At 34.8% G+C, this 13,817-nt stretch overlaps 1 protein-coding gene across 1 annotated transcript; it reads right to left on the bottom strand.

The window, feature by feature from the left end:
• Positions 1 to 3,199: 3,199 nt before the first annotated feature.
• On the bottom strand, positions 3,200 to 13,147 carry LOC131985129 (tissue alpha-L-fucosidase-like). Its single transcript, XM_059350176.1, has 8 exons — positions 12,731 to 13,147; positions 11,172 to 11,306; positions 9,665 to 9,802; positions 9,464 to 9,569; positions 8,230 to 8,430; positions 6,114 to 6,304; positions 5,157 to 5,256; positions 3,200 to 4,006 (listed from the first exon to the last, which is right to left on the bottom strand). Exons 1-8 carry the CDS (start codon positions 13,087 to 13,089, stop codon positions 3,872 to 3,874), a joined length of 1,365 nt encoding a protein of 454 aa, XP_059206159.1. The 5' UTR covers positions 13,090 to 13,147; the 3' UTR covers positions 3,200 to 3,871.
• Between the last annotated feature and the right edge of the window lie 670 nt (positions 13,148 to 13,817).

The raw sequence follows: 13,817 nt of genomic DNA, 5'->3' as shown, positions 1-13,817 counted from the left end.
CGCGGTAGTTCTCAACCTTTTTGAGTCGCGACCCCCAATTTAACATGCATGTTGTCCGCGACCCCCACTCACTGAACACAATCTCACACGCACAGTTCAGATCACCCAAAAAAATAAACAAAATGACCAAAAGACACAAAATGACCAAAAAAGGAAACAAAATGACCAAAAAAAGACACAAAATGACTTAAAAAAAAGACACAAAATGACAAAAAAAAGACTCAAAATGACTTTAAAAAAAAGACACAAAATGACAAAAAAAAGACTCAAAATGACTTAAAAAAAAGACACAAAATGACCAAAAAAAGACACAAAAAGACACAAAATGACAAAAAAAGAAAAAAAAGACACAAAATAACCAAAAAAAACACAAAATGACAAAAAAAAGACAAAAACTGACCAAAAAAGACACAAAATGACCAAAAAAGATACAAAATAACAAAAAAAAAGGACACAAAAATAACTTCTTCGCTTAGCAAGCTACTTAGCCAAGTAGTTAGCTATGTAATAATACAAAAACTTTAAACAATAATGAAATAATGATCTGTTGTTATCAAAAACAAGATATTTAAAGAATACTTAAACACACAGCAGCATTTAATAACATGGGAAATTAATGTGGGTCATTTTTGACCCATGTTGTGCATTAGAAGGGGGGTCAATATGTTGTGATTTAGATCAGCTATTCAATATCAACCTTGGGGTTGGGAACCCAATTGGGGTCGCCAGATGATTTCTGGGGGTCGCCAAATCATTTTGGAAGTCAGCTCTGTCTCCACTGTGTTAAAGTGTTCATGTGTTTTAGTGTTTTTGGTCATTTTGTGTATTTTTTGTCTTTTTTGGTCATTTTGTGTATTTTTTTGGTCAGTTTTTGTCTTTTTTTGGTCATTTTTTGGTCATTCTGTGTCTTTTTTGGTTATTTTGTGTCTTTTTGGTCATTTTGTATAGTTTTTGTAAATTTGTGTCTTTTTGTAGTAATTTTTTGGTCAATTTGAGTCCTTTTTTGCTTATTTTTATCTAATTTTTTGGTCATTTTGTGTCTTTTTTTAAAATCATTTTGTGTCATTTTGTGGTCAATTTGATTCTTTTTAAGTAAGGGATCTGAATACTTCTTCCACTACTGAGTACATGGACACTTTGGCCGTGTAGACAAGCCCGCCTGAGCAGCATCCATTTGAAATGCAAAGCTGAGGTTAAACAGAAGGATTCTGCCAAAGACAATTTCCATTTTCTTTCCTGTTTTTGTCATCTCTCTCTCTCTCTATCAGAATTTGCAATGCAAATGCAGAGAAGAGCGCACAAACCTATTAAGGAAGGCTAAAAGGGAGGACAGAGAACAATTTAGCACTGTTATTCTGAGTCAAATGCTCGGTCCCTGTGGGTTTATTTTCCCCAGTCAGGTCGGAGCTCAGTCTGACACATCGAGGGTGGATTTTTGTTCATTCACACAATAGTCTTGGTTAAGAAGTGCACAAATAAAGGCAGCTGCTACTGAATATAAAGTGTCCCGCTGAGATTTAAGAGCATGCAGCAGTAGCCTCTGGGTATAAGATAAAGGTTACAAGCCAAGGTCAAATAGAGTTAGTCAAATATAAACACACGGGATGTGAATGAGTAATGCCATCCAGAAGCACTTAACCCTTTATCAGGCAAAGTATACTTCTATATTTGGTAACTTCTGGTAATATTTTGAGAAAAAAGTTGCAAATTTACTAGATTAAAGTGGCAAATCTACAAGAAAAAAATGCGTAGATTAAAGAGGTTTAAAGTGGTAAAATCTGCGCCAAAAAAGTTGCAGATTTACGAGAAAAAAGTGGGAAAAAAGCAACTTTTTTCTCCCAGATTCACCACTTTAAATCTCATAAATCTACGCATTTTTTTTCTCGTAGATTTGCCACTTTAATCTTGTAAACTTTTTTCTCAAAATATTATTTTCTTATGTTTTTTTTTACACATTCTGGCTGTATCTAATATCCTCCAGTATTCTCTAGGGTTGAAATTTGGAATTTGCAAGTATTTCAATGAGTGTCCTATTAAGGGTTAAAGTGGTGAATCTGGGAGAAAAAAGTAGCTTTTTTCCCACTTTTTTCTTGTAAATCTGCGACTTTTTTGGCGCAGATTTGCCACTTTAAATCTCTTAAATCTGCGACTTTTTTTCTTGTAATTTGCCACTTTAATCCAACAAATTTGCAACTTTTTTCTCAAAATATTACCTGAAGTTACCAAATATAGTTCTTTGCCTGATAAAGGGATAAAGCTCATTTCATGTGTACAGTCATGGACACATTTTTTTATAATGTTTTTTTTTTTTTAAAGCACTTTGTGTTACATTTCTATGTATGAAAAGCGCTATATAAATAAAGTTTGATTTGATTTGATAATGGTTACTTGTGTTAATTGCTTGAATATAAATCTGTCATAGATACCAACAGTTCCACAGGGATCAAGTTAATCTAATGAGGAAGGTAAATCTACAAGAAAAAAAGTTGCAGATTTAAGAGATTTAAAGTGGCAAATCTGCGCCAAAAAAGTTGCAGTTTTACGAGAAAAAAGCAACTTTTTTCTCACAGATTCACCACTTTAAATCTCATAAATCTGCACATTTTTTTCTCGTAGATTTGCCACTTTAATCTCGTAAACTTTTTTCTCAAAATATTATTTTCGTATGGTTTTTTTTACACATTCTGGCTGTATGTAATATCCTCCAATATTCTCTAGGGTTGAAATTTGGAATTTGCAAGTACAAGGGTTAAAGTGGTGAATCTGGGAGAAAAAAGTTGCTTTTTTCCCACTTTTTTTCTCGTAAATCTGTGACATTTTTTCGCACAGATTTGCCACTTTAAATCTCTTAAATCTGCAACTTTTTTCAATGAGTGTCCTATTAAGGGCTAAGGGAGATGCTGAAATTAAAAGTGCTAACAATTCATCAAAAGAGTCCTCCAGAAGGACCCGTGTCATCTTGTGATTCACTCGTAGTTGAATGCAAAAAGCACTCTTGAGGTTGAACATTTTACTTCTAACTCTGAGTTTTTAAAATGGGGTAATTGTGTTTGAGCACAACACAGCAGCAAGGAACGAGACGCTCCTCGAGGATGCTTAAAGCACCATTACACACAAAGTGAGACAACTTTGTTTCTTGACCTTGCTTTAAGGGGTTCTTCAGAATAACATGGACCTTTAAAATGACTTAAAGACAACCTTTAATCAGACAAATCTTTTATTCAGCCATTTTAAAAGCATCCAGTAAAAAAATAAGAGTGCTCTTTATGTAAACAGTTCATTTTCCAACAAATCAGTTTTAAAAAATGAATCATTTCTGAAAGAACAACAACTAAATAGCTGAAAAGCTGCCAGGGAAGCTTTATAACCTGCACAGATGATTCAAATCATTCAGTCACTTAAAGAAAGTTATTATTAATTAATTAATAACGCAGTGATACATTCAATATTAGTCCTCAGAGCTGCAAAGGAATCATTGAAGAAGAGTGTTAAATTCTTTCAATAATATGTGTATAATATATCAATATGTGCTGTGTGTGAGTCTGAGTGTGTGTTTGTGTGCGTGCATGACTAAATGCGTGTGTGTGTGTTTGTGTTTGTATACTTACAGATGTGTATGTGGGTGGGTTTTGTCATTTTTATTGTTTGTTTTTATTCTTATTTCTTTTGTAAAGCACTTTGTGTTGCATTTTTATGTATGAAAAGCACTATATAAATAAAGTTTGATTTGATTTGATTTCAGTTGTTGGCAAAAATACAAGCCCATTACTGGAGGACTGTCCCTTAAACCTTAGTCCATAACTGTCCCTTTAATTCAACCCAGTCTCCTTATTAAGCCATATGGAGGTTTAACAGTTCAAGGCTTTAAGGCTCACAGGACTCCGTCCAGTCTGAGTGTCCAGGCCTGACCGGGGGAACAGGGCAGTTCAGGCAGAAGCACCGTGAGGCCACCAGTGGGGTAGACCGGGGTCCAGGGGAGGGGATCTGGATCTCCCAATAAGGTTACCTGGAAAAGGGACAAGATCAATGATTTAGATCAGCTATTCAATATCAACCTTGGGAGATGATTTCTGGGGGTCGTCAAATCATTTTGGAAGTCAGCTCTGTCTCCACTGTGTTAAAGTCTTCATGTGTTTTAGTGTTTTTGGTCATTTTGTATCTTTTTTGGTCAGTTTTTGTCTTTTTTTGTTCATTTTGTGTCTTTTTTGGTCAGTTTTGGTCTTTTGTGTCTTTTGGTCATTTTGTGTCTTTTTTTGGTCATTTTTGGTCATTTTGTGTCTTTTTTGGTAATTTTTGGTCATTTTATGTCTTTTTTTGGTCATTTTGTGTCTTTTGGTCAGTTTTTGTCTTTTTTGGTCATTTTGTGTCTTTTTTGGTCATTTTTGGTCATTTTATGTCTTTTTTTGGTCATTTGTGTCTTTTGGTCAGTTTTTGTCTTTTTTGGTCATTTTGTGTCTTTTTTGGTCAGTTTTGGTCATTTTTTGGTCATTTTTGGTCATTTTTTGTCTTTTTTGGTCAGTTTTTGTCTTTTTTTGGTCAGTTTGTGTCTTTTTTGGTCAGTTTTTGTCTTTTTTGGTCAGTTTTTATCTTTTTTTGGTCAGTTTGTGTCTTTTTTGGTCAGTTTTTGTCTTTTTTTGGTCAGTTTTTGTCTTTTTTTGGTCAGTTTGTGTCTTTTTGGCCAGTTTTTGTCATTTTTTGGTCAGTTTGTGTCTTTTTTTGGTCATTTTGTGTAGTTTTTGTCAATTTGTGTCTTTTTGTGGTCATGTTTTTCCATCCAGTGTTTCTGCTGCTGTGGCTCTGCCTGCCATCTACATTGAGTTTGCCTTTGATATTGGTCATATATAACAGGACGTGTCATTGCATTTGTTAGAGATAAATAAAAATGAGCAATTATCTGCATTATGACCATTAGTAAATGCTGCTTGAAAATGTATTTAACAGAAGATAAAACACAGATTGAATATAACAAGACGACGCACACAGTTAACACTTTTTGCACATTCCTGAAGACAGAGACACATTCATAGAACAGAAACACATTTATAGAGATACATCCAAGGTTATGGGCTTAACTTTAATACTTGTGAATAAAAGCATCATATCAACAGATGCAGACATTGAATTCTGTCAGAAACACACATTATGAGTCTCTTTACCTTAGTGGATGCTGATGTTATGGGTTCAAACAGCAGCAATGCAGGCTTGGAGGGTTTGACTGTCATGGTGGCATAAACAGCACTTCCTTTAGATGTATACCTAGAAAAATGGGGGAGATGATTGGATCAATGATCTCCATGTTAGGGTGTCCAGTAGCTGACAACACACAACCAAGACGTCTTTTGATTCATATTATCCTGTCTTCCTATCTTTATCTCTACTCCCACTTTAAATAAAAAATCTGCTTTAAAAACGAATCGACTACTGAAACATACTGATAGCAAATATTATTCTGCACTTGAGTGGGATTTGGCAGACCAAATCTAACTAGTTAAACACTATACAAGGTGTGTATTTAAAGTGGCAAATCTGCGCGAAAAAAGTCGCAGATTTACGAGAAAAAAGTGAGAAAAAAACAACTTTTTTTCTCCCAGATTCACCACTTTAAATCTCATAAATCTACGCATTTTTTTCTTGTACATTTGCCACTTTAATCTCGTAAACTTTTTAAAACGTATTATCTAGGGTTGAAATTTGGAATTTGCTAGTATTTCAATGAGTGTCCTATTAAGGGTTAAAGTGGTGAATCTGGGAGAAAAAGGTTGCTTTTTTCCCACTTTTTTCTCATAAATCTGCAACTTTTTTCATGCAGATTTGCCACTTTAAATCTCTTAAATCTGCAACTTTTTTTCTTGTAGATTTGCCACTTTAATCTGGTAAATTTGCAACTTTTTCTCTCGAAATATTACCTGAAGTTCCCAAATATAGTTATTTGCCTGATAAAGGGTTAAGCAGTGAAAAACAAGATGACACATAATTGTATTATCAATTCTTAATATTATTCTGCACTTGAGTGGGATTTGGCAGACCAAATCTGACTATGTAAACACTGTACAAGGTGTGTATCCATCAATTTCAATAAAAAAATGACTCTAAGATGACAGACTGCTTCTTACCACACTGGTACCGTGGTGTTCTCCGTCTGGACCCTCCAGGGTTTGGAGGCGTAGATGGCCTCCCCGTTGACCTCCAGCCAGGCTCCAACACCCCTCAGCCTCTCCTCAAACACCGCTGGGATCATCCCATCAGGGGTCGGACCCACATTCAGAAGGTAGTTTCCTCCCAGAGCCACAGTACGAACCAGATCCTGCAACAGAAACGGGACAACCGGTCAGTCACGAGGAAGAGACACCTCACGGACCACAGTGTTATCTTCTGTTCTCTTTTAACCCTTTATCAGGCAAAGAACTATATTTGGTAACTTCAGGTAATATTGAGAAAAAAAGTAGCAAATTTACTAGATTAAAGTGGCAAATCTGCACGAAAAAAGTTGCGGATTTACAAGAAAAAAGTGGGAAAAAAGCTACTTTTTTCTCCCAGATTCACCACTTTAAATCTCATAAATCTACGCATTTTTTTCTCGTAGATTTGCCACTTTAATCTAGTAAACTTTTTTCTCAAAATATTATTTCACATGTTTTTTTTTTTTTTACACATTCTGGCTGTATGTAATATCCTCCAATATTCTCTAGGGTTGAAATTTGGAATTTGCAAGTATTTCAATGAGTGTCCTATTAAGGGTTAACGTGGTGAATCTGGGTGAAAAAAGTTGCTTTTCCCCACTTTTTTCTCGTAAATCTGCGACTTTTTTTGCACAGATTTGCCACTTTAAATCTCTTAAATCTACGCATTTTTTTCTCGTAGATTTGCCACTTTAATCTCATAAACTTTTTTCTCAAAATATGATTTTCATATGGTTTTTTTTACACTAATAATATCCTCCAATATTCTCTAGGGTTGAAATTTGGAATTCAGAAGTATCTCAATGAGTGTCCTATTAAGGGTTAAAGTGGTGAATCTGGGAGAAAAAAGTTGCTTTTTTCCACTTTTTTCTCGTAAATCTGCGACTTTTTTCGCACAGATTCACCACTTTAAATCTCTTAAATCTGCGACTTTTTTTCTTGTAGATTTGCCACTTTAATCTAGTGAATTTGCAACTTTTTTCTCGAAATATTACCTGAAGTTACCAAATAAAGTTCTTTGCCTGATAAAGGGTTAAGCAGTGAAAAACAAGATGATTGACACATAATTGTATTATCAGTATTCTCTTGACAGTGATGTCAAAATCAAGGCACATCTGATTATAACATAGGCAATTATGGATCAGCAAATTGCCTGATTAAAACAGTAACACCTTCCTCATTAGATTAACTTGATCCCTGTGGAACTGTTGGCATCTATGACAGATTTATATTTAAGCAATTAACACAAGTAACCATTATAAAAAAATGTGTCCATGACTGTACACATGAAATGAGCTTTATCCCTTTATCAGGCAAAGAACTGTATTTGGTAACTTCAGGTAATATTTCGAGAAAAAAGTTGCAAATTTGCTAGATTAAAGTGGCAAATCTACAAGAAAAAAGTTGCAGATTTAAGAGATTTAAAGTGGGAAATCTGCACGAAAAAAGTCGCAGATTTACGAGAAAAAAGTGTGAAAAAGCAATTTTTTTCCCCCAAATTCAACACTTTAAATCTCATAAATCTGCGACTTTTTTTGTTGTAGATTTGCCACTTTAATCTAGTAAATTTGCAACTTTTTTCTCCCAGATTCACCACTTTAAATCTCATAAATCTGCGCATTTTTTTCTCGTAGATTTGCCACTTTAATCTCGTAAACTTTTTTTTCAAAATATTATTTTCATATGTTTTTTTTACACATTCTAGCAGTATGTAATACCCTCCAATATTCTCTAGGGTTGAAATTTGGAAAATAGAGTGCCCTATTAAGGGTTAAAGTGGTGAATCTGGGAGAAAAAAGTTGCTTTTTTCCCACTTTTTTCTCGTAAATCTGCGACTTTTTTCGCGCAGATTTGCCACTTTAAATCTCTTAAATCTGTGACTTTTATTCTTGTAGATTTGCCACTTTAATCTACTAAATTTGCAACTTTTTTTCTCTAAATATTACCTGAAGTTACCAAATAAAGTTCTTTGCCTGATAAAGGGTTAATACAAAAGCTGAAGCAGCCAAGCTAATATTAGAGAGTTGGTAATAAAATGATATATCCTCACCTCAATGATAGTGGGTAAGTCCATCAGTTCACTCAGCTTCATGTTACGCCGATAGCCCCAGGAAAATGTGTCCACAGATGTACACTTCTCCCATTTGTGCTTGGGCAGATGTCCTGGAGTATATTTATCATCACAGTTATAGTAGCCGCCATGTTTACAGGAGCAGCCAGCTCCCCATCTGTCATTTGTCACAATGGTGTCCTAAGAAAAGAAAGCTCTTGTAAGCACATGCAACCATGCTTGAACAATTATTAGTTGAATGTCTTCTTGCTTAACCCATTGACGCCAGGAAAGCATTACTGCATTTCTACCATTAAAACCAGGAGCGCTGTTGCGTTATTCTACCATTAAGGCCGGGACAGCGGATACGTCATTTTGTAGTATTTGTATTTTTTTTCCACCTATTTTCGGTCTCTTGGCCAATGAAATGCATGCGGGAGTGTCGCAATGCATCATGGGACTTTTCCAGAACTTTGAAATCATGGAGGAAGACGACTATAGCGGAGGAGCTCAGCAGGAAGTGATGGAAGAGATCTGATGAAAACAGCGCCGATCATTTAATTGTTGATCAGACTTTGAACCCTCGGAACCAATCGACCGGCATTTATGGATGAGGAATATGTTTTAGACGACATATTCTCACCAAAGAACAGACAGATTTGTGGCCATCTGGAGATAATAATAATATTATTAATAATATATTAATAATAATAATAATTGATTGTGATGATGATATAAGAAATCATGACTGTTTATGTCTTATATTACTTTATGCGTCGTTGAGTACCCTGAAAAGTGCAATATATAAAATGTATTATCATTATTTATTATTATTATTATTATTATTTTTTTTTATTACAGTAGGCTAATGAGAACTATGTCTATTTCTTCCAGTGGTCATATCATGTTAGCATCTTGCTAATGGGCATGTATTAGTATTATGCATAGGATTTTTATTCAGTCAAATGTAACATTTGCTGAGTTTGTTGATTTAAAAAAAAACTTTATTGAAGGTTTGGATAAATAAACTCAACTTCTCATGAAAGCCACGGGTATAAGCTCTCAAATACTTTTTGAATTTCATTTCTATCTGCTACAGAGGCTGAAAAATCTTCTGTTGAATTTCCAGAAAAACTTAAGGTTTTAGGGGGTTCTTTCAGAATCACCCAGAGGTTTTACAGGCATTTTTTCCAGGCGTTTTAGGCCTAAATGGGTTAAAAAGACAGATAGTTACTTTCACAGGGCTGTAATTGTAGAGCCAGGACAGGAACTCGGTGGAGTTCCAGTAGGTGTCAGGTGCTTCCCAGTCCCCATCAGACCAGATCAGCTCAGGTCTGTACCTGCAAAACAACAGCAAGGCAAAGGTTGAAACGTACTTCTATGACTTTATCATCATGATTAGATGCAATAAACATGTTTGTTTCATGTGACACACCTCATGACCATGTTATACAGCTCTGGTAGAAGTTTATGCATCACAAACTCCTGAGTTTTGAATCCATTCTTCTTGTCACTCAGGTAGAGCGGGTGGAACCACTCATACAGGGAGTTGTAGAGTCCATAGTGCAATGACCTGAACAAGGAAATCAAAAACTTAAGAATCTGTCATTGAATCATAAGACTGCTAACCAAATTAAAACTAAAAATTAAAATTAAAAACTAAAAAGGAGAGATATCTGAATGACATAAGACAAAAGTCATAAATCCAGCAAACAAAACATTTTAATCAATTCATCTTATTTTGAGTGTTGGAAGTTTATCCAATATCTGGAATGGCGATGTACAAGGCCACTTTTTCTCACTACATAGAATGAATTGTATTATGAAGACATGGCAGGGTTTCCACACACTCATAAACATGAAATTCAGGGATGTTTCATAAGCGGTTATTAATGTATGATTAACTAAATGAAAGCTGATAGAGCTGATAAATATAATTATTCAAATAAACACAAAATTATATATAATGAATTCATTTCTAAATGCTCCTTTCCTTTATTCTTTCTTATATCTATTTTTACTGTAAAATAGTCAACTTTTCATGTGATGAAAACAGAAACCCTTTTTCAGCTTTGTGAGGGGGATTTTGTGGCGTCTTCTCTTCTTTTTGTTGTTGTTTTTTTTCCAACACAAACCACTGAGTCACACACTAGAGCAGCTGGAGACAAAAGCTGCTTCTCCTCCATTTTGATGTGAAAAAAGTGCATGGTAGGAAAAAAATGCTAAAATAATCTAGTTGTAGTCTTGTAAATAGTCTGTCTAAAATCTCAGTCTGAGACTAAAACCTTGTCGATAGATAGATAGATAGAAAGAAAAAGCATAGAAAAAAGACAGAATAGAACAAGGACACTTAAGAAGTTAAAAAAAGCAGATCGGTTGGTAGGTTGACAAGATGATGGTAATTATAATTATAATTATACTGATGATATGATGCAACAATGCTATAGTGACTAGACAGTATATAATAATAATAATAATAATAATAATAATAATAGTACAGTGTATAATATATAATATAATATGTAATAATAAATAGTAACAATATAAAATAAAAAAATAAAAAATAATTATAAATAAAATAATATGATATATAATATATGAATAATAATAGTAATAAAAAATAAGGCCGGTATAATAATAATAGTAGTATATTACAGTATATAGTAATAATAATAGTAATGTCAGCAACAGTATATATAATATAATATGTAATAATAAATAGTAACAATATAAAATAAAATAATTATTATTTAATAATTAATAAGTAAAATAATATGATATATAATATACAAATATATATTAATAACTTAGATGTAAGCAGGTGTGAGCCTATAGTTTTCCAGGAGTCTTTTCCAAATCTTTCCACAGTCTTCTGATGTGTAGGTAGCATAAGTTCCTTGCAGTGAGTCTAATATTTCTTATATTACAATATGGCGGCCCACCTCTTGCGCACTGCCTCCCCCAGGTCTCCCACTAGGTCCCTGTGAGGACCAGTATCAACTGAATTCCAGTTCCAGGAGTTTGGAGAGCCCCAGTTAGTGAATCCTTCGTGGTGTTTGGCAGTCAGGACGACATATCTGCAAAGAAGATAATGTTGAAGACAAACATACAGTAGGTGTAGCGATTTTCTGTTAGCAGGTGGAGCTCTGTAACGACCTGAGAGCTCGCTAAAGAAATACACTCAATCAAATACACAGAAATGAAGAGCAGCAGAAGAAAGTTTAGAGATGGACAGACTAACTTTTAGAAATAGGGAACAAGTACATATTTGGAATAAGTTATAGTGTAAAGAAAGGCTGGTAAAAACAGTGGAAATATTTAATCAAATTAAGGAGATGAACTAAATGGTCCCCTCCCCAACACTAACACTCACATGCATACACACACACAGATTCATAAACACGCATACATGCACCACTCCTTATTTTATCATTAGTCTATTTAAGTACAGTATATCTTAGTTTTTTTTGTTTTTGTTTTTCTTTTGTGTCATTAGTTTGTTGTTTATTCCTTTTCTTAGAGATCCTCATTTGGGGAATACCAGTTTGCCTTGTAAATATGTTGGTCTGTTTACCCTATGTCAGGGGTGGGCAACTAGAGGCCCGGGGGCTGCATGCGACCCGCACCCTCACTTGAAGTGGCCCTCAGTACAACTACATGCATTTGAGCATGAAATCTTGTGTAAAAATGCACAAAATTACTTCTTGCAATTAATGTTGTTGCTGCTACTGTTGCACTGAAAAAAAAAAAAGAAATCACAGTAAGTGGTTGTTTTTTATTTGCTTCAAACCTTTTGTATTCCTATTTATAGTGTTCTACATGCATTTGAGCATGAAATATGTTAAGTTACTGCACTGTAAACATATTTAAAATTGCAGTGTCATCATATCTGGTTAAGTGCACGCTCCTATATGTGGCCCTGTGGTAGTGTTGATGAAAAATTGTGGCCCCCTGCAGCATTTAAGTTGCCCATCCCTGCCCTATGTTTTGTTAGTTACTTTGTGAATATACAGTACAGGCCAAAAGTTTGGACACACACCTTCTCATTCAATGCGTTTTTCTTTATTTTCATGACTATTTACAGATTCTCACTGAAGGCATCAAAACTATGAATGAACACATATGGAATTATGTACTTAACAAAAAAGTGTGAAATAACTGAAAACATGTCTTGTATTTTAGATTCCTCAAAGTAACCACCCTTTGCTTACTAGAATATAAGACATGTTTTCAGTTATTTCACACTTTTTTGTTTAGTACATAATTCCACATGTGTTCATTAATAGTTTTGAAGAATTTACAATGTAAATAGTCATGAAAATAAAGGAAACGCATTGAATGAGAAGGTGTGTCCAAACTTTTGGCCTGTACTGTATATCTTGAAAAAATGGGGAAAAATGCAAGGTACAATATTGTAAAGAAAACAAAATGACTGATTGTGTTTGTGAAAGTAAGAAGTCTTGGAATAAAGTATTAAAAAAAACAAAAGAAATAGACTCACTTTGCTCCAGAAGCCTTGAATATATCCGCCCAGTCCTCCGGGTTGAAGAACTGAGCGTGAAACTGAGGAGCAAACTCCGGGTAGCTGAATCCTGGAGGGTAGTTCCTGGACATGAAGCTCACACACTTCTGGTCCGGAGGCTGCTGGCCCTGCCAGTGCCACCAGAACCACTCACTGCCGAAGCCGGGGACCGAGAAGACCCCCCAGTGGATGAAGACCCCCACCTTGGCCTCGTCGTACCAGGCAGGCAGCGGTCTGGAGTCCAGACTCTTCCAGTCCGGAGTGAACTGGGCCGCCGAGGGACAGACTGCAGCCAGGACCAGGACCAGGACCAGGACCAACACTGCCAGCATGGTCATAATAATAGGTTAGCTGTGATGCTAGCTGCTGGTTAGCATTAATGTGTCTTCATTTCTGCTAAAACTGACCCCGGAAATCTAATTATTCCAGCTGCCAGCTGTTTGGACCGGGGCTTTATTGCTATTCTATTGCTTCTATTGTTCAGGTTTTCCTGTTTCCATCCATAGACTGGACATAAATAAGTTCCCATCATATGATTTCAATCACATGGATTATCACGTGACCACACCGTCAGTCTGTTTTTTTTTTTTTTTTTGGAACCCCAATACAACTTTATTTAACCCTCCTGATATGTTGCGGGTCAAATTGACCCATTTTAAAGTCTAAAACTCTAAAAAAAATTGTTAAAATATTTTTTTTCGGGGATGAAACATCTGCTGCATGTCTTAATGAGAGTAATCAACATATAAAATAAGAAAACGGTTAATTTCACATATTTGCATGTTTATATTACATAGATACTGAGAGGTGACTCATGTTAATTTATCAACATCACTCAATAAAAGGAAAAAATAATAAATGTAAAATAAAATTTTCAAAAACTCAACATCATATAAAACTATTGTATTTTATATATAGGTCTTTCCAATGTACATTAAAAAAAAGTTTTAACGTGCATTTTCTATGAAAAACGAGTGAATTATCCTCATTGAACCCTGATCTGTGAGAGGTAAAGAACACCATGGCACTAAATATTGATTGAAATGGTTACTAATGGAGTTAATAA

The sequence above is a fragment of the Centropristis striata genome, chromosome 14 (genome assembly GCF_030273125.1).
Source record: "Centropristis striata isolate RG_2023a ecotype Rhode Island chromosome 14, C.striata_1.0, whole genome shotgun sequence".
In the NCBI taxonomy this organism is placed as follows: domain Eukaryota; kingdom Metazoa; phylum Chordata; class Actinopteri; order Perciformes; family Serranidae; genus Centropristis; species Centropristis striata.
The sequence above is the reverse complement of the archived record's forward strand: the minus strand, read 5'-3'. Positions and strand labels throughout refer to the sequence as shown.

Bases quoted from the DNA above. Each gene is read 5' to 3' on its own strand.
- LOC131985129 (XM_059350176.1), bottom strand. From the start codon at position 13,089: ATGACCATGCTGGCAGTGTTGGTCCTGGTCCTGGTCCTGGTCCTGGCT. The intron at 6,305-8,229 runs GTGAGGATATAT...TTTCTGTTGCAG, and splicing joins ACTTACCCACTATCATTGAG to GATCTGGTTCGTACTGTGGC. The intron at 4,007-5,156 runs GTAAAGAGACTC...TCCCTTTTCCAG, and splicing joins TAACATCAGCATCCACTAAG to GTAACCTTATTGGGAGATCC.